Here is a 23515-nt window from a genome sequence, read left to right as displayed (position 1 = left end):
ACAAGCTGGCTGTGCTACAGACTGTTTGCTTTAAAGAAGAACTAAAACTCCAGCTATAAACAGAAAGGAAATCCCATCCTTTCTCTTATTTTCTTATTCGAATGAAGTGAAGCAATTTTTTCTTAGTTGATTGCTTCTTATGTGGGTTAGCTCTCTGTAAAGGATCTTGAAGGGTACAAGTGCTAGTAAGGCACGGGTGGGAAATGGCAAGGCTAGGACTACCTCTTCCAGCAGAGAATCACACTTAGATCAGCTTAGAGAAAAAGCCAAAATGCAGCATAGGTAGGTGACTGGTGTCATCTTTTCTCTCAGATTATTTGCTAACCAAACACAACTATAAAACCTACAAAGTGTATTTGTTGAAATGCAGTTTCTATTCTCATTGAAGGCAAGTTTCATAGCAAAGTTTGCTAGCTAACTTCCAAGGACAGAAGATTCTTCTGAAATATTGAAGTAACTCTGTTCACGTTTGGAGGAATCCCTAAAATATTTGTTTGCTTCTTCAGTTGGTTGGTTTGGGGTTTTTTTGGTGGGTTGTTTGCTTGTTTTTAACTGTTACACCAAACCAAACTTTGTGTACACTAACGTAGTAGAAATCTGGACAAGCAAGGCCAGGAGCAACACACCAACTGTCTTGAGTGATCCATGCATGATATGCTGTCATCCCTTGAGAAGACACAGATCTAGACCATGGTGTGGACAGAATTGCCTTGCAAGCTTTCCAAAACAACATCCCTGAAAGAGGGAAAGGTTAGAAATGCACTCCTTTCTCTGAAGAGCTCAAAACCCTGTGACCCTCAGTGTCTATTTGGGCAGAAGCTGAACTAGTGCCTGATGTGACCTTCTGTTGCACAGTATATCTGCTCTGAAGTTTTCTCCTTTCATTATGCAAGTTGCAATCAATATTTCCAAAGCATTCTATGCAACCTAATGAAGGACATACAAGTTTACCTGAGCGTTGCTTTGCAGGCACATTAAACATTTCTTCCAATTCTAAGTACTTCTTAGGATCAGTTCATCTCATTGGCTAAGTTTAATGTTCACTTTTAACATAAAATTACAGGAGTGGAGAGGTCACAGACTGAAAAGACCTGCTTAGTGGTTGTGTTTTTCCATGCTCCAGGAGTGGTTACAGACTTAAAACAAGCTGTTCTTACAGGCAGGCATAGTACACACCAAGAGTCTACTATGGCTAACTTGGAATAGGGTGAAGAGAAAGCTGTATCAAAGAACTGAAATAACATCCTCCCAACAGGAAATCTGCTCATGTTCAGTTTCTTGAGTAGGCATACTGGATCACTGTGGTAACTGGAAAATCTTACCATCCTAAAGATGAAAACTATGCTTCAAGTTTGCTAAACAAAAGATTCAAGAGAGGCTCAAAGTAGTCATTAGTGGCAACCTCCAAAGGAGATATTTGAATGCTGTCCAAGTAAGAAGGCGAGGATATTATGAACTATCCAGAATCAGGAAAGCTAAAGAAACACACCATTCCACATCATTTGCCCAGCAATTGTCAGGGGGGTTTGACAGACATTGCTTGATTTCACAAAACACACACTGGGATATTATAAGAGGATCTTATATCCTGCTTCCAAACAAACCCCAAACACTTCTCCAATAAAAGGCATTACAGGCCAAGGTCTAAGCATCAGCTTCAAGAAATTAGTCCAGATTTACAGCAGTATGGCACAGCTCCTTTCTAGTCCCTCAGTAGTAAAAACTTGATGGTTTCTAATTTTTGCCAGAGAAAAGTTAATTCATCTTCCTTCCAAAAACCATGCTTCACAACAATGCTGTATGCTAGAACACAAATTCATGCTCATGGAATGGAAGACAACAAAAGAAGGTTTCACATTTCCACACTGTCCTGTTAAAATCCAAGACTAACAAAAAGCACGTCACAAACTGCAAAGCTAAGATTCACTGACGACAATACTTGCAGACCAAGCTCATCAAAAGAGGGCAGCCTATGTGGCAGATTTCATTCCTCCCTCCCCAGAACTTGCCAGCAGACAGTTCCACAGCTGAAACAGCATCTTAGAAAATTTCTACCCACTGTCTCTGCTCCAAATTATTGTATCCAGCAAAATTGTTTCAGAGCCTATTCGTACAATTTTTGAGGGACCATTTGGCTCAGGAGCTGCAGTACTGTTTACTTACTCACTCCTGAACAGAGGCCAGTTAGCTCAAAAATATTTCCCTGGTTACTACCATTGGAGACAAACAGTGAGCCAGAGCAGCCATCGCTGTTGCCAGCAGTACTCTGAACATATACCTCAGTTACAGGACTCACAGCCAACCTCTCTGCCCAAGGAGACCCAGCCACCCTTTCAGCAGCCTTCTCCAAGCTGTCACCACCATCTCAGTTCAGATGCCCATCAGAAAAGGCAACAGAAACAGACTGCAAAAAGTGATGCCTCCCCTTTAGACCCACACACACTCACAAGCATGTGCCCTCCCTTGTGTCGCTGGCTGGCTTCTCTGCAGTCTGTCTGTGGTAATGAGTTCATATGAGGCAGAGGGGACGAATGGAGAAGCAGCCTCCTGTGGAAGCAGTCCTGGATCTAACCAACAGTGCACCAAAGAGCTGACGCTTTCCTGGAGGAGACTGCACAAATTGCTTAGTAACTGCTCCAACGGAAACCACAGCAGAGACCTCCGACATACCATACCCAGGCTTTAACCCTCCCTAAGGTACAGCTGGCTTCTTCCCTCCCAGGCAGCTCTCCATTCAGACCCTTAGACACTTTGGAGGAATTCACAGCTTAGCACAAACAAAGGTACATCACAACAAGAGGCAAAACAAATTCACTTGCTCAGCCTAAGGCATGGAAAGTGCTCTCACTAAAATAAATAGTAGAGTATTCAGGGCCAAGGGAAACCAATAGTGCTGCTATGAATGGCTGTCTTGGTGTACTATCCCAAAGGCACACCCACACACCAAAGCATAGTAGTGCTATTTAAAGACAAAGGAGAAGACTGCATGAGACCTATGAATTTGGCTAGAAACATGATGATAGCTCTTGAGCAGTGGAATAATCAGTTCTACATCTCTAGTTCAAGAAATACTTCAGGACACAAGTTTGCACAGCACATGAAGAGACTTCACATGTGCTTTCTTGTAGGTGCGGCACTGGTGACATGGCATCTATAGCTGTCTGAAGTAATACCGAGTCACCATTTTATCATTAAGCTGCTTGATAAAACTGTACCTTTACTACCACAAACCCCAGCAGGTCAGTAACTTCAGATAGAAGTCACTCTTTACCTAGGGTGCAGCAGAGCAGTTCTCCCCTAGGATGCATGATGTAGTAGTAACAGCTTCGGGTTTTGTGTCCTGCCAGCAGTCAGGCTCAAAAAAGACAAGTGCCATTTGGTTTATAGACAGAGAAATTAAGCCATGGGGAGAGGAATCCAGGTCACCAGCCAACCTCAGTTTCCCCACCTGTTACAGACAGACACTATTAGGTGGATAAAGGTAGACTAGGAGAGCAGCAAGGTGTAGAGTATGTTTTTACATTGCAGTTTATTTCCACATAATCTCCAAACTGCATGCTAAACAAATTAATTTACCAGCTGCAGTGAGTGTGTAATGTTACTCTCTGCTGCCTATACCGATATAAATGTCCACATATAACTAATTTACAGCCAATATCTGTTGCTCATTCCAGACACATTTTGCTCTTAGGAGGGGAGGCTGTGAGTAGGAGATTCACCTCCAGCTCTGCTTGTGCACAGTGAACACACAATAGCCCAGCTACTCACAGAGACCCAGCTCATCTTCAGTGGGAGCTCTGCAACAGGCAGCAGAGTCAGTGCAGAACTGAGTTCCACAGCCAGACCCCTGTGCAGTGCCCTGCCCTCTCCCTGGCAGCATTCCTAACCTTCCTGCAGAGACTCACCCTCTCTAAGAGCAGAGGTCAAAGAAGCTCCAAAGTGTTATGGACAAGTGTTCACATCAATGTAAATGGCTAAAAATGTGCCAGATGGTTACGCTCTAAAAATCATTTTAACCCCATGCATAGAGATGCTGCAGAAGTAGCAGATACAGCTGCAGAGTTATAAAACTAAATGCTACTCTGCAAATGAACGTAAATAACCAGCCTTATGGTGGATTCCTGAGATAAGGAATGAACTCACTGTAGAAGAGGAACCAAGAAATTCCTCTCAGTCTGCTACAAGCTCAAAGGGAAGCTCATCAGGCGGCACTTTCAATTTCGTAAGCTAGATTCACAAGTCTCTGACATTTTTTCATTTGCATAATCAGTAAAGGTAATTTCAATGTGCATCTGTAAGATGTCTTTGCCAAGCTGAAAAGGCTTAAGTTGTGTCTCAGTAGAACAACAGATGCACTATCCAAATATTGTCCCATCAGCATACAGCACATGAAATATAGTAACAATGATGTTTCAGGTTTTGTTACTGGCAAACATCTGCAGTGCATATGGAAGTTCACTTTAAAAAAAAAATCAAAAAAATCAAAAAATTAAAAAAAAAAAAATTCAAAGACCTGATCCCTCCTTTCTATAATACACCCCAGTTTCATTGAAATAACTCTCATCATCCAAGCATCAGATCCCACATGATCATGTGTTCACACCTGTGGATATGGGTCTCCAAATGTATGACAAGGAATGGCTTATACCTAAATGCCTCTACCTCAGAGAACATCCTCCCAGATTCTTTCACTGCAGGACTAGGGGGAACCACTAGGTTCATTGTGTTTGACTTAGTGAACACACAAGAAGTTCACAGAAATTGGATTAAACCAGCATTTTAGAAAGCTCTTTAATCTTATGTCAAAGACTCCAGGCAACTACAAATCCACTTCTCCCCCTAAAGCTGGCCTAACACAAATAAATTGGCTTGTGCTCCAAAGCTCTCACTTTAACTTCCAGCCAACTGATTCTTATTGTGGTTTTGACTTAAAAATTTGCTAGTTGCCCCCAGTGTTATTTTTTCTCTGGTAGATCTCCCTTCTTGAGTCTTGGGTCAAAGGGAAATGGAATGGAGTATCCCATTCCTTTACCTCTTCCTATCTCATCTCAGCTTTTCCAAGTGCTAGCAGAGGATGACCTTACTAATTGAGAGTATCCCAATTTCATAATCAGATCTTCAGTCATATAGACTTTTGCTCTTTAGAGGCCCCAACAGCAGCATACTGCACCAAGGTGGTGACTCAAGGGTTTAAACAAATAGCCTGAACTCAGCAATCCCCAATTTGATGACACACAGTCACGGTTTCTGGATATGAATAAAGTACTGTTGTTGTGCAGAACAACATTGCTGGCTTAGAAAAAGGTGAAAAAAAGTAAATGTTTGCTCAATAATTCTTGTCTGTTGTAAAAGCCTGGAGGAGTTTTTTCCCCCCTTGAGAAATGGAATGAACTAATAGGATTGCAACAAGACCCCTGGTATAGTCCAAATATTAACACATAGAAAGCTGGGCTGCTACAACCAAACTTTATTTATCATTCTTTTGTAATTGTGCACAAATAATTCTACTGGATAACATCCAGGTGGTGAAGGAGGTGAGTCCATGGCTTAGAAAGCTCACTAGGTAGGTTAATCCACAGCAAAATACAGATAATAAAGAAGCAGCATAACTTGTACACAAGATTAACATATTACCACTGCGGAATTGGATACTTAAACAGGACTTGAAGTAGCAGAACTGAAAATGGAGACCAAGCTTTGTGAGCACAACCAGGGTGAGAGCTCTGCACAGATGCTCTCCAGCCTTCCAGTGTATTCTGCACAATTTCCCCCTGAAATCTCCCTAGACAGTTTACACTACAATTTTGGCAATACAAAAAAAAAGGAAACTGAGCTATTATCTTGTGGTAATAAGTCCCACAAGTTAACAAAACGTTACCAATTACAGCAATCTGTCTGTGCTTAACGCTTTTCCATTTCAAGTTGTTTCTTGCTCTGGTATCATGGGAGGAAGGGAAAAACATAAATACCCAGAAGGCCTCTGCTATAACTTGCCCTTCAAGAATTTGTTCTCTTGATCTTCTCAGTACTACATTCCATTTATCTCCCAAAACTCCTTTTAAATGGAAATCAAGCTACGCCTTCCCTATATTCATCACCATTCTCTGGACTTTACTGATTAGGTGAACAGTATTGCTCAATAGCAGCAGAGCAGGCTGCATATCAATGGGAAGAGGTGAAGAGAGACAACATTTAAGATGATCTTTTCTCAGAAAAACTTCTGTGGAAAACATAATAATATTTTATTTTAGCTATTTTCTTTGCAGTGAGAGCCAGCTGAAAAACATTTATCCTAGGTTCCCTTGGTAGCACTTTATATTAAAGACAATAGATACAGTATGAAAATAAACCAAGCAAAATTCTGAGCAAAGCACAGGGAAGCACTGTGACTGAGTTGAAGGGAGTTTAGAAATATCTTCCACTTACACACTTCCACTGCAGATTTCAGTCTTCACATGAAACAGTCATTTTCTCCAATAACCAGCACCTTTGTGGTAAGGCCAGCCATGTGGGAAAGGAAAAGCACTTCTCGTTTATTTCACTATTGAAGGTAGAAAAGCTCAAAAAAGCCAGTTTTCCCAGTTTATATCCAAAAGTCCTCTGATCCAGGGCCAGGTACCTCAGCTAGTTTCACATAAACAATGCACTCCTTTCCCTCAATATTAAACCCTAGTACAAGGTCATCCTGACAGAAATAAACCAGTCCCTTTTCCTCCCTGAACAGACAGATCTGCAGAACTGCTTTTCATTTCCAGCAGTAAGAGAGACACAGCAGTAGAACTGAGAACAAGTGCCCATGACTACTGGACAGACAGAACTGCGGCATTCTTCTCTCCTACAGGAGGACTAAATCAGAAACACTCTGTTAGCACAAGAGACAGGTCCCCATCCTACTGGCAAGGAGGATCTTTCCTGCTTTTGCAGCAACAGCAAAATCCTGAATAGCCTCAGTAATCTTAGAACCATAGAATAGTTAGGGTTGGAAAGGACTGCTATGGGCAGGGACACCGTACACTAAACCATGTCACCCAAGGCTCTGTCCACCCTGGCCTTGAACACTGCCAGGGATGGAGCATTCACAACTTCCTTGGGCAACCCGTTCCTGTGCCTTACCATTCTCACAGTAAAGAACTTTTTCCTTATATGTAACCTAAACTTCCCCTGAGCTGTGCAATCCTTAGTGTCTGCAGACTCATGACCCTGAGCATGCAGCCACCAACCTTGAGCACAGATGAAAAAACACACATTTTACTTACTTAAAAATATATGCTCTGCATGCAGCCTCAAGCTCCACAGCATGCAGAAGCATAGTCTAATCAGCCAACGCTCATCCACCCATGTAAAGCTCTAGTAAATGTGTGGTTGTATTGGAGGACTCAAGCATCACAACAAGGCAAGCTAATTAAGAGCATTTGCAGCCAGAGATGTCCATTTTCACAGGAGGTGTCCCCAGGCATAGAAGTTGTTAACTAGCAGTTGGGTGACATGAATAGTCTTGTCAGTGCTATAAAGGCATATGAGCCACTTTCCAAGAATGAGATATTTCATGACATGAGGCTAATGCTTTGCTTTCAGCTTCAGTATTTCTTTTGTGAGGAACTGAGAGCACTACAAGGAGGACCAACTCTGGACAGGAGTCCCTGCCACATTTCTCACCTGGCTTCTGCGAGCTCTTTCCCTTTGGTTGTCAGTTATAGCAACTTGGAGCTGCAGCTCTCAGATTCACAAGGTCACATACTGGTACTCAAAGCAGCACCATTTGTACATCAGATTCCAGAGAGGAATTCATCACCAGCAGATGAGTTCGTAAAGCAAGGTCCTTCCTCTACCTGTTGCTGGGAGCTGGGGCTGTGGAGCTCTCAGCAGTCATCACAGAGCCATAGGGAAGCTGCCCTTCAACTAACCCCTTACAGTGGTACATTCTTTTTGTAAATACACGCTGTTTTCATCTTTTTACATGAACAGAAAACTACAACCAAGCTTTAAACCACTCATCAAAACAAATCACATTGAATCAAAAGAAGCCTTGAACTTGCATGATCCAGTAATGGGATTAGCTTGGCACAGTGCTGCTTGCTATGGGGTACTGCTGATGAAAGGCAGGTTACGGCAGGCCACTGCAGGCCTGACTGTAACCACTACATGACCTCCATTTCTGCTGTAGTTACCTGTGTGCCTTCCATCTCTTCTCATTCTGATACTTAGTACAGGAGAGAAAATTGCCACATAATATTCACAGCGCTCCAAAGGTGTGGTCTGCATGTGAAAAACCTTTCATACCAACTAGTCCTCAACTACACCCCAGCTGGATCTTTACACTGACCCTAAGCGAGAATGAAGTCAGAATACACCACAGAGATCCATAATCCTGCATTGCCACTATGTTCAGACAGAGCCAGCCTGAGAAAAAGACACACATCCACAGCCAGAGTTTGTCAATGAGTCTTTACTAGTATCAAAGGACTAGAAAGATGAGGCAGGCAGAGCCAAAGTTCTCTAGGACAGATCATCTTTCTTCTCCTGTGTTTATGTCACACCTACTGCAACAGGAAACTGGTCTAACCTTCAAGGATAGCTACATCATCAGGATCCACTATTGATGAAGGTGGGTAATTCCCACTGTTTCTGCTTTGCAGATAAGGAAACTAATGCCAAAACTAGAGATGAGTACAGGGTCAGAGGCAGTTCAGAGCAGGAGCAAAGAACCCAGGCAGTGTTGGTGTTATGAATTCCTGTGCCCTCCTTCCAGCTCCTCAGCCACCTTCTAACATTGTCACGACATGCAGTGTTTGTCACTAGTGTATTCTCATAGCTCACACAGCTCTATTGCATGCAACTGAGGGCATCATGCCCCTAGAAATTACCTAACTTCTGTCCCTCCTGATGCCTCACTGGCAGAATTTATAATAAAAGCAGTGAAGACGCTTTCTGCTTCACAAAATGGCAACAGGCTCAGACTGACTTGACATATCTTCTCTCTAGCAGAAAATGATTTTCCAAGGGATTTCCACCCATCCACTGTGCCAGATCATCTCTCTATGTGAGAAGCAGGGAAGGTGTTTCCCTGGGAACAGTAACCATGGCAAAGCTCTAACCAGTGTCTTCCCCTCTTTACCTACAGGAAGAAAATGAACAGCAGGTGCCTGAGCTCTGCCTCTAGCAGGCCCATGGGCCCCCAAAGCTGTAAGCAACCTGGAAGCACCTGATTGAAGATTCAAGAAGGAACTTCAATTAACTCTGTTCTGTCTCTTACCCAGATACCAGACATTTCTGCCATGCTGTGCTGAACTCAGAATGCCTCATTACAAAGAGTGCAACTGGAAACATCAGTGTTACTGAAAGGTCAGCCAAATAAAACAACACGTAAGTAGGCACTGAGCCCAAAAATCAGTGTGGAGAGATAGCCAGTAGAAGCAGAGGTACAACAGACTAGCTTTGCAGTTTTCAAGCCCTGGCATTGTGTGTTAGAGCCCTATTAAAGAAAGCATCTGCAAACCCCAATTTGCTAGCAGATGACCTGCTTCTGGTTCACCTCTTTTTCTGCAGAATATTCTCGACATACCAGATTGAATAGAACTCTTTGCTGAAGAGATAATTAAAATATAATAAACACTTCAGTTGAATGCAGAATCATATTGCATACTTTAGGGGATCTTTCTGTCATGTACTAGTGAACTTGCAATAAATTTCTGGATTTGAGGTTTGCTAAGTATTCATTCAAGTTAACAGAGCAAACGACACCAAACAGTTTCTTTGTTAATCTTTCTCTCATATGACACATAGAGAAAAAATGTTCTATGATTCAGCAAGCTTGATAAGTGACTAAACAGCCAACAGCCTAGATCTCAACTACCATCACTCCACTTCAGAGTTAACATGCAGTTAGCACAAATTGCCAGGACACCAGCAGCAACCTGCTCAGAGTGGAATACTGCCCTACACCAAGATTGAATCACATGGGGCACAAAAAGCTTGATAGCCCAAGTTTCTGTTATGAGTACAGTGAAACCAGAATCTTTACAATGAGAAAGATATTAACATACTACAGGGTGAGAGGGTCAATGGGGTCATTAAACCTACTGCCCTAACACAAACATTCATATCAAAAGCTATTTTACATGCACAACAAATACCTGCTCTGGGCATACACAGAAACCCCAGTGTCTAACACTCAAATGAAATAAACATTTATTCAGAATAAGTCTAGCACTTATTTTAACCTCCTCTAGGTCAAATCACTGCAAGCATCCCAGAAATATACACCCAAGTCAAATGATGCACTCATACCCGAGTATATACTCAAATCCAGCTAGTTGCCTTTATTTACCACTGACTCCTCAGAGAAAGCATTAGAAAAATAATCTCTTTTTGCACATCTCCTAGGAATGAAATGCAGTTACCACTAAGAGAAGCTGCTATTTCTTTTAAAGATGCTGCACATACCTTTCTTCGCCATGCGCTCCAGTCTAATGCATCCTCCTATAAAGTCATGATAAGATTTCATTTCTCCTTCTGTTATCCGGACAGCAGTGAAAGGTAGATTCCTGGGCACCTGTTGTCCACATTTCCGACACCAAGAAGCCATTGCCACAGCTCAGGAGATTCTTGACAGGAATCTGCTCTTTCAGTTTGCTGGAATTCAGCCTGATTCTTCAGCCGTCAGTCCAGGCTGGTGATTTTATCCCACTTAGTTCATTCAAGGTCACCCACGCCAGCAGGATGTTCACCATTGCAATTGGCTAAGACTTTTATAGGCTTACTAACTGTGTTTGTTTCTCTTTCCTTCCTTTCAATATCAGTTTACTTTTTTCTCTCATTCAGAATGAAAGCTGTGAACCTCAGCACAGCCCATGCCCTGAATGGCTTCCTTATCATTAATTTAAAGCTATCTTTTAAGCAATTATGAAGAGAGAAGATTCCAGAAGCACATTGCAAGATCACAGACTGTCTCTTCAAAAGCATGCCAGATATAATCATGAAGACTTTTTTCTTAAGAAAATATTTTTCTTCATGATTTTTTGTTCCTTTGTGCTTATGATTTTATGATTCACCACTGAGAATGGATTTTTTACTGCTGCATTTCAGCTTGGACGGTGCAAGGAGACTGCTCTGCAGAGCTGCTCAACCAATTACTCATACGCCTGGCAGTGGCACTGGGAGGCTGCAACGGTACAGAAAAGCCCGCTGCTGATGTGCACAGTCCCTGCTCATAAGATCTGACAATCTAAATGAACAGAGTAGCAAATGGAGGACAGAAGAGAAATACTGCTGGCAGACATGCTCTGCTAGCTGTGCAATCCCCAGCCCAAATTCAGTCTAAAAAGAACTTAGATCCATCAAGTTTGACACCAAAAGGAGAAATATGAAACATACATTCAGATATCTCTTTTGAAGGGGCTGGATGTTTAGGTTGACTTTTTTCCATTTTAATAACCAATATAACACAAAGCATTGGTTAGAGAGCCTGGTGAAGGAAAAAAAGGGAGCCTTCCCTGGAACAGGGAGAGGACTGCACAGGAGAGGCATGAACAGGCACAAGGCCAACACTGGTGACAGTGCAAAGAATACAATAAAAACCTACTGAATCAGGCTGAGCTGCAACGCAGAGCTCAACTGCAGGGACCTGAGTACAGAACAAGGTTCCTGCAAGGATATTATACACAAGCCAGGAGAATCTTTGTCTTCCTCTGCCTCAATCACTACTACCCGTTGCCACTTTACATAGTTGCATCCAGTATTGTTCATTTCATGACCCTCTCAGATCACTTATCCCTAGATACGGAATGGGAAAGGAGAAGCCTAATTAATACAAATCAGAGAAAGAACTAGAAGGGACAAAGATGCCCAGGAGAAAAGAGTCTCACATGATGCCATTAATTAAATGGTGAATAACTAGATGGACAGGCATGAATGCTTGTAAGCTAAAACATACAGAAGTCAACTCATTTCCAGTTCTTTCCCATTCCATAAACTTCAGCTTCTGCAAACTTCATGCAGCTTCTCCTCTGCTAACTCTGCTGTTTCTCAGCCACACAGTGAGCTGTTTAAGCTTCCTAACCCAGCATACACAAACTGACCATGCAGTAAAATAGCTACCAGATTTGAGTAGTGAGTTTCAGGACCTCTCCTTTTGATGAAAGGAAGCTATAAATGGGATTTCCACTGTTCAAGTGAAAGATCTGTGCTCCCTCCTCCCCTCCCAATTTGCTGCATGGCATGAAGCTGGTCACCCTCCTGCTCTTTGCCTTTGCCAAAACCCTGCCTGCAAAGTGAGGACAGTGATGTACTGAGCTGTTGACCTGACTTACTAGCATTTATAAAATATTTATCAGAGCTCCCATAAAGAAATTCCCAGGGGACTGCAATATTTTACATAGAGCAGTGGCACAGGAGGCAGAATTAATTTGTAGTGAACTGTCGTCATGAGGTCAGAAAATCAGAAATATAACCCAGCAGTTTTATCTTAAAGCCTTTCTTCCATCCTCTTTTCTGATATTACATGGGCTTAAGGTGTCCTTCCTTACACAAGCAAACATGACTTACCTTGTTAAACAAGCTTGTCTGACACTATGTTCATACATGTGTCTGACATAGACAGCATAACTGCACTTCAGCCTTGCATATAGGTAGGTATACAATGGGGGAGAATCCAGCATTTGTACCAATACACTTCTGTCTACCAGCCTCCTTTGCGTACACTGTTCCCCCCTAGCTTAGCAATAGGAGAACCTGTGAGACCCTGTTCCAAGGGGGAGATTTAATGCTGGAAGTGGGATGCAAGAAGAAAACTGCCCTAGGTGTGAGCTTCTGAAGCACAGGCAGCCAACAGCACACCTCAAGGAAACTATCTAATATCATCTAAGTCTCAGTCTTTCCCTAGGAAACCCCAATCCATTACAATGCTAAATAGACATCTCTGATGTGTGGGGTACCACTGACATCACCCAGTTCCAGAAAGAAAATAAGCTGACTGTAGGTGCTATACATCTAGCAATAAAGCACATAAGGTTTACCTCAGGGATTAAGTGCTGTGCTAGAAGGACTAGCATGGATGGACAGAAGGATCTATTTATTCTTCTGTAAGAGTCATTTCATTTATATTTCACAAGCACCTCGTCTGGCTTCTCCTGACACATACTGGAAACCTCTAACAAGGGAGCACTAAGAGACCTGCACGGTTTCCTGCTACAAAAATTACTTCTTCTGTGCTGCACTGGATATATCTGCACAGGTGTTGCTGCAAGGGCTGGCAGTAACATGAAACATCCTCAGCATAGTTAACTGATTCTTCACAGTTTTTCTCTGTGAGCTGAAAGGTATCAATCTGACTGAAAGCAACTTCTTTTTCTTGGCATGCAGATTATAGCAGAGGGAGCAGGTACAGAAAATGGCAAGCATGCTTCTTTGGGTCTTCTCCATAGATAACACAAAATGAATGTCTGCTTTCTGGCTGCTCCAGACAACCATGACAGAATGTTTGGAAAAGCTAAGGAAGAGAACTTTTTCTGCTCATGAGCTGCCAGCACTGCCTAGCAACATCATCTGGGTTGGTCTGTCAATGAAAAAGCAAGTAAACAAATGAAGGAAAGTGTCATCAGAAATTAAAAAAACCCCAAAAAACAACCCAACCAACAATCACACAGATATCCTTAAACGCCATTAACCAAAACAGCCCGAAGGACTGCACCAGTTCCTAGTTTCATTAGAAATACCAGTTCACCTTGGAATTGGAACTTGCTGACAAGTGCTTGCTGTCATGACTGTATGGCCAAAGGATTGCCATAAATTTAAAGTCAATTCAGTTTAAATCAGTTAAAGTCCCATATCTCTTCTCACAAAATAACATGCTTCTGCCCCAAAAAGCAGTGCTCCAATGGTTGGTATCACTGTTAACCATGAAACATGCAACAAACATACTGGGTCTCAATGATGCTGGGCCCAATGGACAAAATTTCTTGTGAAGAGTCAAGAATTGAGATTGGGAAAGCATTATGTGACAGAGAAAGGAGTCTGCTTCTGCTGCATGTGTAAAATGAGGCAGCTAGAAAATACTGTGAAACACTCCCTGCTTGCAACTAACCCCACACAGGCACTAAACAGTTGTGGGGAAACAGGCATCACTTTTCCAACTGAGCCTGTTTCAAGAAAGGTTAGTAGATGAGACTCAAAAATTGCCTCCCTTTTCCACCAATGATTTAAAAACAAACAAAACTCCCACAGCCCAGTAAAATTACCAGGAAAAAGCTTATCTACTCCTGAAGATCAGCAGCTCTCCCACCTATGTATAGTATTCTACAAAGCTGAGAAATAAGTAATCTAAATCCAAGGACACTATACACATAACATCTAAGAAAAAAAAATAATTCTGTATTTCATTCCCAAAACCCTATCTTCAGGTTTTACTATTTTTATGTGATGTTCTATCTAATGCTTAAACTGTTCTTTGATAGCTATGCTGAAACACACTATTCCTTTTGCATATACCTCCATGACCTTCTTTCTCCCTCCCCCAGCACGCAGATCATGAATCTGATAAGCCATAAAGCATTTCAGCAGCTTGAAGTTAAGGTTTACCGTCAGAGCACGCTTAGTGCTGTTACAGGTAGCATCCATTCCATTGTTCAGCTAGAAAATGGAAACTGGTCTTTTCTATTAACTTCCATTTATTTTCTTCCAACTAAAGCAGAGCAGGACTCCCTCCCCCTCCTTTTTTAATAAAGGACTACATCTCAGGCATTGTTCTAAGCCCCAGTGAAGAAGCAGAGAAAAAAAAATCTTTGCTCTTGAAATTACCTCTAGCATACAGCACTGTTGCAACTACTACATGCAGTTACTGGACTAGAAGGCACTAATTCCAGTGCCATATGGCTTCAGAATCTCATTACACTGATCTGCTTAAACTGATTTCCTAACTGACGAGCAAAGCATTTTTGGTCATCTTCAACAGTGGGAAACAAGAACTCTGCCACTGTTGGCACACATTTACTCCCACGTGAGCTGCCAAAAGCAGAAGTGAGTATAGCAAAGATCAGAAGACAACCTAGCCAAAGAACATTTTTTTGCCATCTCAAACCTGTATAGACATCCACGGCTAATCAAGGACCATTACCATTATTATTTGAAAAAAATAGAACAAGCCAGTGCCATCACTGCTGGACTAGAGAATCTGCCCAGGAGATCAGGAGATGAGTGGAATCTTCCTAGGTCAAGCACTGGGCAGGACTTGCTGCTGCACCTTCAGTGTTTATTTTATCTAGCTCTCTTGACCTCTGCAGCCAAGTGCACACCAGCAAGAACAGAAGGCATTTCTGTCCTGCTAGGCATCTGCTTGGCGAGATAAACAGATTCCCAAAGTTACCAATCTGTAACTGGCACAAGGGCAAAGAGCAGCTAGATGCAGGGCCTAGGCTTGGATGCAAAATTATTCCAGTCCTGATAATGAAAATGCCTAAGGATGTAACTGAGGCTAAGAGCCTTCCTGTGCAGTACATACCTAAAATATAGCTCTTGGCTTAAAGAGATAGGGGAATGAAATTAAATACAATGCAAAAGGAGCAGATGAGAGAGATACTCAGTAAACCAGAGAAAGTTGTGATCCATAAAACAGCATGTCAGGCCACCATTCTTCCACACTCCTAAACACCATGATCACCTTACCACCAATGTAGCACGCACTGTGAGAGGTGGATGCACAGGGACAGTCTTTGTGACACTGCCTTCCAGCAGCAGTATGAATGCTGTAAAGTCTCTGGGCATCAAGAAGAGAACTCACTTTTCTCCTCTCTGTATTCTGCCACTGACACACTGAGTCACCTCCCCTGTGACGCTAACCCCGACTCTTGCTAGCACCGAGAGCATTGCACTGCTCCTTTTTCTCTCCTCCTTTACTTTTTTCTCCCTACAACCAACCACTGGAGCACTCACAGTGCAGAACAGCTGCTGGATCCATGCAGCAAAGACCACCAGGACAGCTTCTTTCCTTGAGAGGCAACTGTGTACATTCCTTCATGGAAGCAATACTATATTTTTTTTGTTACTGCAATTCATAACTTAAAGCAGATAAAGGAGAACACCAAAAAGACACAGGGATAAAAATAGGATCTGTAAGAATCACAAGGCTTGTTCATACTCAAGTCTTCTGGACACATGCCAAATAGGAAGAAACAGCTTCTCACATTACAAAGTACAGTAAAGGCATTTCCAGTGTTTTATTGCCATCTCTCAAACACTCAATATCAGTTACTATATAGGGTGGGATATTGGGCTTTAGGGACTGTTGATTTTTTCCTGTTTGCATGTCTGTGTATTGAGGTTCACCGAGTTACTTTGAGCAGTCCACAAAGAAAAAGGAGGTCCTATCTAGAGTTTTCTAAACACCAAGGCTTCAGCTGAGCTCTCTCAGCTGGCAGATACACATCAAACACATTCACATCCCCTAAGGCAAGGCTTGCACTCTTCTAGGGAACTGAGGATAGAGTCAAAGAGGAATGACTCCCTCTGGCCGGGCAACTGTGAAGTACATGTTCTTTTTTCCTAGGACAAGGCTACTGTCAGAAACCAGAGGTCTGTCCTGAAGGACCTGCCCACACAGGCAGGCACCTGCAAATGAGAGGCTGCAGCATTTTCTTCTGTGTGCCCCCACAAGCACAATCACACAGAGCAGCTGGACACTGGCATACACCTACACAGAGGCAGTAGGAATTTTTCCTGCTCAGCACCTGATGCTGTACAGCTGTTCCTTACACATATCCACCCACAGCCTTGAACCCCTGAGCTATTCCCAGTTTATCCTCCCCGGCTTTGTCTCTAAGCCATCACCTGTAATGGATTAAAGTTTCTAAAAAGACACAATCTACAGGGTGATTCCTCAAGCTACACCAAAGCAGGATAACCTGCTAGCATGTGCATCAGTGGACACCTCATTTATCTCTCCCCACCCAGAGCACTGCATTATGCACCAGGGTGCAGAAAGGCCAAGACACTGGCCTCAAAGCTGAGTGGTGCAGCTGACGAGATAGGAAATTGCTCTTTAGTCTGCCAGGAAACTCCACTATAAACGTTTTCTGCTGACCAGCACAGATTAACTCAATAAAATATACGTAAATCCCACATCCGTTTATGGACCTTTGTCTCAATAGGCCTAGTCCACTTCATGGAACATAGCATTGAATAAGGGTATGTACTTCTCCAGTGATTCTCAGCTGAGTGCTTTGTCACCACAGAGATACTGCTGCTTCTATGAAATAGACATTTTTCCATTTAATTGCCAATAACAGGATACAGTTTAAGAATAATATTTTTGTTTTTTTAAAGTATGCACCTAAGAACCATTTAGAGAAGGCTTGGGAGGGAAGGAATGGGTAGGAATAATTTCACCTAGTTTTTCCCCACAAAAGCCACCAAACTTCGGTGATAAATGTGCAACACCTCCCACTGTCTCAAGAGCCCTTTGAACTGGATTATACTGAGGGGAATCTTTAAGTGCAAAGTTGTTCTGCTTAAAGAAGCAACAGCAAAATAGCTTGAAAGCAGCTAAAAGCAGTAGATTCACAACTAGGACTATTCTGTTGTCAAGAATTAAACTATGACAGAGCTAACACAAAAAGACTGTTGACATGACCTTAAAGTAGACAGAGGCATATGGATCAAAAGACATGCTATCCTTAACTACTACATGTATCCATAACTACTCCCAAATATTGGTCTGTCTACACTGGACTTCTGATTCTCTGAGGTACTAAAGACCTGTGATTGCATTGGTACCACCTGGAGTTACAGGCAATCAGCCTTTGTTTTGAAGACCTACAGCAACATGGATGTAGATTAGCATCACCTCTCCTGGACCTGCAAACTAGAAATATCTGCCAACACCATCTCAGTAGCAGAGCACCCTTTTCAGTTAGCTTTGGAGCATAGCTCCAGATACTGACAGAGGCATGCTGCATATGGGCAGTGAACAAGGTTGAACACCACATTATCCGTACATATGCATCACTAAAAGAAGTAGATTTTAGCAGGTGACACATCTTCTGGAGGCTGCATTTATTTAAGAAGGATTTCAGCTCCCAGCGCACCTGCTGCTGCACCAGCACAGGCAGCTGGCAGAGATCTCTCTTACCGTGAGGACTTCTGTACCATCTGACTCCACATCCCAGTAGAGAGCAATATCACTGGCAGACTTCAAGCACCACCCTGTTCACCTAACCAATGCTTCTAGACAGCACTGAAAACCAGCTGTAGCATGAAAGAGAATTAGAGCCAGTCTCCATCCAGCATATCACTAGAATTAATTCTTAAGTAATATAAAGACATTCAGAGTAAATGGCCTCATCTGTTCTTTCTCAAATGCTGCTTCCTCCTAAGATGCTATAACATCTGAAGGGTCTCTACTTTTTCTTTCACCTCTTGTAGCCCTGAAGGCTCCAAGAGCTCTAGGTTAACAACTGAGTGCACAACATTACTATCTACAGTCACTCTAACTGAAAGAGAATCTAATTGTTTAATGTGCTGCTAAATAAACCATAACTGTTGCTTGCCTCCCTGGGCTCTGGAACACCCACAGAATCTCTCACATGTAATTATATTTATTTCCTTCTTAAGCCTCTGAATCATGTGAACTGATAACATTGGACTCAGATCAGGATCCAAGCCTTTCCATACAATACACGAATTTCCAGTCACCCACCTATCCTCCAGGTCTCACTATCTTCTAGAATCCCACTCATCTTCCCAGCTTCCTAACAACCTTCAGTTCTTCCAGACACCCTTGCAGCTTCCCACACATCACTCAAGCTTCAGATCAGCCTTTGAGTTACCAAAGCTTTCCAACCCCACCTCCTACACACAATACAACCTTCTATATTTCTCTCTACACCTAAAAATCTACATTCTTCTTTCAGCAGTATCTCTCTCACAGGTCCTTTGGAACAGGCCAGTGGCCGTTCACCATGCCACTATTAGTGATAACACCTGCTCCTAATTGCTACCTGCTTTTCAGGTGGGGAAATAATATTTTCAGCCCCTCTTTAACCTTCTGTTTGCTGCTCCCTTGTAACATAAATTAACATAATTCTACACAGTATTTTTCTATATGTCTCTTGTTTTAAATATATTTGTTTCAAGAACAGCAAACAACCATGCAAAAAAAAAAAAAACAACAATATTTTAGCTGTGTCAGAAGCATTGTAAGAACCCACCAACCAACTTTAAAATCTCAATACAAATAACAAAGCATAAGGAAAAATCTTCAGCTAGGAACTGAACCCCAAAGTATTCAATCTGTCTAAGATCAATTGCAATTACTGCAGTAAAGCTGGAAGATAAATGGGGACATACCAAGAAATATCCCTTTCTTGGCTGCAGCCTTGAACATGGCACACAGAGTGTTACTCAACTTTATCATTTGTAGATATCCCCATCTTTTCAACACTGTATTTGAAAAGAGTGTCTTGCTTATTAAGGTTTTGTAGTGTTGTGTCAAGCTAATTACTACTATGTACGCATTCAGAGGCAACAGGTCTGATATTGAAGGCTGAACTGAAACTGCAAGGAATGATCTAATTAGTTGCAATGAAAACATAATACTAATAAGTGAGTTTTAAAACCAGGTTCAGTGAGGGTTGGAACTAGATGATCTTAAGGTCCTTTCCAACCCTAACTACTCTATGATTCTATGACTGATCCCAATATCATCACTAGTAGTGGACATGGCAGGTATTTTAGAGCATGTGGGCTGTACTGAGGAGATACTTTGCATTTGGCAGCAGAGTGCACTCAGGGTCCTGGGTGCACTAATCAGCCTTAACTGAATGACAGAGCACTCTCACTGGCGACTCCCACCAACACACCCTCCCCCACAGTGCTCCAGCTGCTCCATTTAAGACAGCCCCTAGTCCCTCTTTTTCTTATGCTGTGGGTAATGCTGTTGTCAGCTGATTTCTCTGCTCTTCCTGACCTGGTTTAGACTTGCTAGATTAACGTTGACCTGATATGTCATTTGGATCTGTCACTATCTCTGCTCAAGTACTGTGGGACTGCTCTCTGGGGGGTGAGAATGATCATAGTAATGACAGCCTTATTTTCCTGTAAGGTGTATTCCTAATCCTTGTGTTTCCTGGCAGAAGTCTGAGACTGTTAATAACTTCTGCAGGGTTCAACTAAGTTGTCAAAACCACAACAGAGTCTCACATCTGCTGGAAGAGAAGCTGCCATAAGATTAGCTCTTTCTTGTATTTCCTAGAGATTAAAATGAAGGGATGTTCTTACTCCTAAATAGGAAAATGGCTTTTATTTAAAACTTAGACATCTTAGCTCCTAAGGAGATCAAGAATTACACATACGTAGTCAAGCTATGTCTTTTTGTAGTAAATCCCAGATTAGGTCAGAAGCTTAAATAGAGAACTTGTATATCCCAATCTTCAAAGGTTCAGCACCTATCTCACAGGCTGTGTATCTCTGGAGACCATGCCTTTCTCTGAATTCGTGCTGTGTGGGTAATTTGCACTTCGATGCTGTTGCAGTATGAACAGGGAGGTGGCCTTTCTCCTCTTGGGTTTGTGTAGAGAAATGGTTACTCCCTCCTGTGCCCTCTAGTAGCTCCTCTGCAAGACGCAGCGATGGGGACCACCTCAACCTCATCTGACGGGCCTCTGTGGCAACAATAATGCCTGGGTACCAAATCCCGCAGCGCCATAAGATCTCTTGGAGAAGGAGCTTGAGGGAGTGAGGCTCCTCTGCCCACTTCTGGGGCACCCTGCCTTTCAGCTCATCTGAGAAAGGAAGATTAAATGGCTTGATCATATCTTTGAGACACTTTGAGAGTAGAGATTGAGTGCAAAATGGCACTGATGTGCCCTCTCCCCTGCAGCGGATAAGGCTACACTAGCAACAGCAGCTGCCTTCCTGAGACCAACAGATCCACACAAACCCTTCGCCAGGAAGCAGCCATGCTCTGGTATCCTGCTGGACAGATGAGGATGCAGGGGATGACTGTTTGTGTTTCATCTCTCCTCATTCCTGTGGCTGGACTGTAAGCCTTGCATGGTGGTGGCAATCCAGCTCTGAAGGGAAAAGTGGGACAGGCAGAGCGTGGCCTGTACAGAGCTGCTATTGAAATTACTGGGGTAGAATGGGCACAGAATATGACTGACAAACTCCTCTTTGCTTCTGTTCAAACAATACTGCTCTTCAAAGTGCATTGGCTGCTAGCTTTCTTTTCCCATTCAAGATACAACTATGCACAAGGCTCTGCTGTATAGCCACAGTGTAATTCAACGTGATCCAAAATGACAATTGCACATTGCTGAAACTGCATTCTCCCCTAGCTGAAAACAAAGCCAGAAAGTAGGCTTTTTATGAGCTACATATAAAGGACCAAATAGTCTACCTCAACTGAACAGTGGCTTCAAAGTCTCTGTGAAGCCTTTTCTGACTTCAGTGTGGAAGGGAAAAAGATACTAGAAGTTGGTAACAGTGCAAATATGAGACACGTGAAATGGTGAGAGTAGCTTTGAATCTGTCTTTTAAAACAACTAGCAATTTTGTTTTCACAAAAGAAAAAAAGCTGATCACCACAACAAAGATTAATCAGATTTTCCCAGCAGGCTTCCTGCACCAACTACTGGCATGTAATTGCTGGGAGCTTTCTGATAAGTTATGAACCTGATTACAGCTCAGGGTCATACTGAGGCCATAGCTATTTGTGTTTGAAATAACCTTTTCTCTGAATATTGCAAGATCAATAGTATGGCTCCTATGCATGTCATCAGCTTTGGCTTTTATGCTGCAAACACCAATATTGATCGCTTCAGAAATCAAGCTTTGGCTTCCGAGACCTCTGGACTAAAATGTAATGGGTAACAGTGAACTTCAGACTCAAAGGGAAGAAATATTTATAGTCATCCCTTGTTATGTGAAGGATTATTGATTGATAACAAGAGACAAACTCTCCTGGTAGTAATTCTAGCCACAGCAATTCTATTAGAATATTAACTCCATAACAGGAAAAAATAATAATAATAAAAAAAAAGTATTTGAAGTGTTAAGGTTGTTACATGTGTAATTAACAGCATATCCACACTTCCCACATCCAAACAATCTAATTTCTACTTGTCATTGTTACTAGAGCTATGTGTTTGCTGCAGTTCTTTCCCCCAGTACCTGTCTGTCAGGACTTGCACATCCTTCGAATGTGACAGAATCACAGAATCATAGAATAGTTTGGATTGGAAGAGACCATGAAAGATCATCCAGTTCCAACCCCTCTGCCACAGACAGGGATACCTTCCACTAGATCAGGTTGCCCAAAGCCTCATCCAACCTGGCCTTGAACACTGCCAGGGATGAGGCAGGCACAGCTTCTCTGGACAACCTGTGCCAGCGCCTCACCACTCTCACAGTGAATTTTTTCCTACTGCCTAATCTAAATCTTCCCTTTCCAGTTTAAAGCCATTCCCCTTGTCCTATCCCTACATGACCATGTAAAAAGTCCTTCTCCAGCTTTGTTGCAGGCCCCCTTTAGGTACTAGGGGTTAGCTCTAAGGTCTCCCTGGAGCCTTTTCTTCTTCAGACTGAAGAATTCCAGCTCCCTCAACCTGTCTTCATAGGAGAGGTGCTCCAGACTCACTTGAGCAGATCCACATCCTTCTTATGCTGGGTGCTGCACAGGTGAACACAGTACTTCAGGGTGGGGTTTCATGAGAGCAGAGTAAAAGGGGAGAATCACCTCCCATGACCTGCTGGCCACACTCCTTTTGATGTAGCCCAGCATACTGGTTGGCTTTGTGGGCTGCAAGTGCACACTGCTGGCTCATATTGAGCTTCTCATCAACTAGCACCCCCGAGTCCTTCTCCTTAGGGCTGCTCTCAAGACATTCTCCTCCCAGCCTGTAGTTGTGCTTGGAATTGCCCCAGTCCAGGTGGAGGACCTTAACTTGGCCTTGCTGAACTTCATGAGGTTCATACTGGTCCACCTCTTCAGCCTGCCAAGGTTGACTGCACCAACCAGTCCTAACTAAACTATAGATACTGCAATAACTATAACTGGAGATGCCAGTAACTGTGGACTAATCCTCTACCTATGTATAATTAAAACATGGCAGCTACCTTAAAGGTCTCAGAATTTAAAGGTAACAATCACTCTCCTGAAAGATACCATCTCCAGCTTTAGATTTTCTTTACGTCTCCATGTCCCAGTATCTTGAAGTGGTTGTCCACTGTTAACTAGGAGTACCTCCTATAAAGTCTCTGGAGCTCAAGGCATGTATTGAAGGAGAAGAGTCCTGTCAGCAGCTGTTGCCAGGCAGACCAAAATGCTGTTGCATTGTTTGGCTTGTATTTATGTCTTGGAACTGCAGATAGCTGCTCTCGTATCCAGTGCCAGCTGTACAGAATCCACTGCCCAAGGGAAACTGGAAATCATACAGATCACAGTCATGCAGAGAAAGCAATAGCTAAATGGTTTGCAGCCCTTCATATCTTGTTGCCCTAGGCAACAGTCTGCACTGCAGAAGTGGCA

General features: G+C 42.7%; 1 protein-coding gene across 9 annotated transcripts in view; it reads right to left on the bottom strand.

Annotated features, from left to right (window-relative positions):
* Positions 1-23515, bottom strand: part of MCF2L2 (MCF.2 cell line derived transforming sequence-like 2) — a 180727-nt gene that overhangs the window by 147703 nt on the left and 9509 nt on the right. For 6 of the 9 annotated variants that reach the window (XM_065674462.1, XM_065674469.1, XM_065674465.1 and 3 more), the window contains exon 1: positions 10444-10585. The exons of 2 other annotated variants lie outside the window; for them this stretch is intronic. In XM_065674462.1, coding sequence (XP_065530534.1) covers positions 10444-10585 — 142 coding nt within the window. Of the gene's footprint in view, positions 1-6426; positions 6508-10443; positions 10586-23515 lie in introns of those variants that run through there. One more of the 9 variants, XM_065674467.1, reaches the window with a different exon arrangement.

This window comes from Lathamus discolor, chromosome 3 (genome assembly GCF_037157495.1).
Source record: "Lathamus discolor isolate bLatDis1 chromosome 3, bLatDis1.hap1, whole genome shotgun sequence".
NCBI lineage: Eukaryota > Metazoa > Chordata > Aves > Psittaciformes > Psittacidae > Lathamus > Lathamus discolor.
The sequence above is the reverse complement of the archived record's forward strand: the minus strand, read 5'-3'. Positions and strand labels throughout refer to the sequence as shown.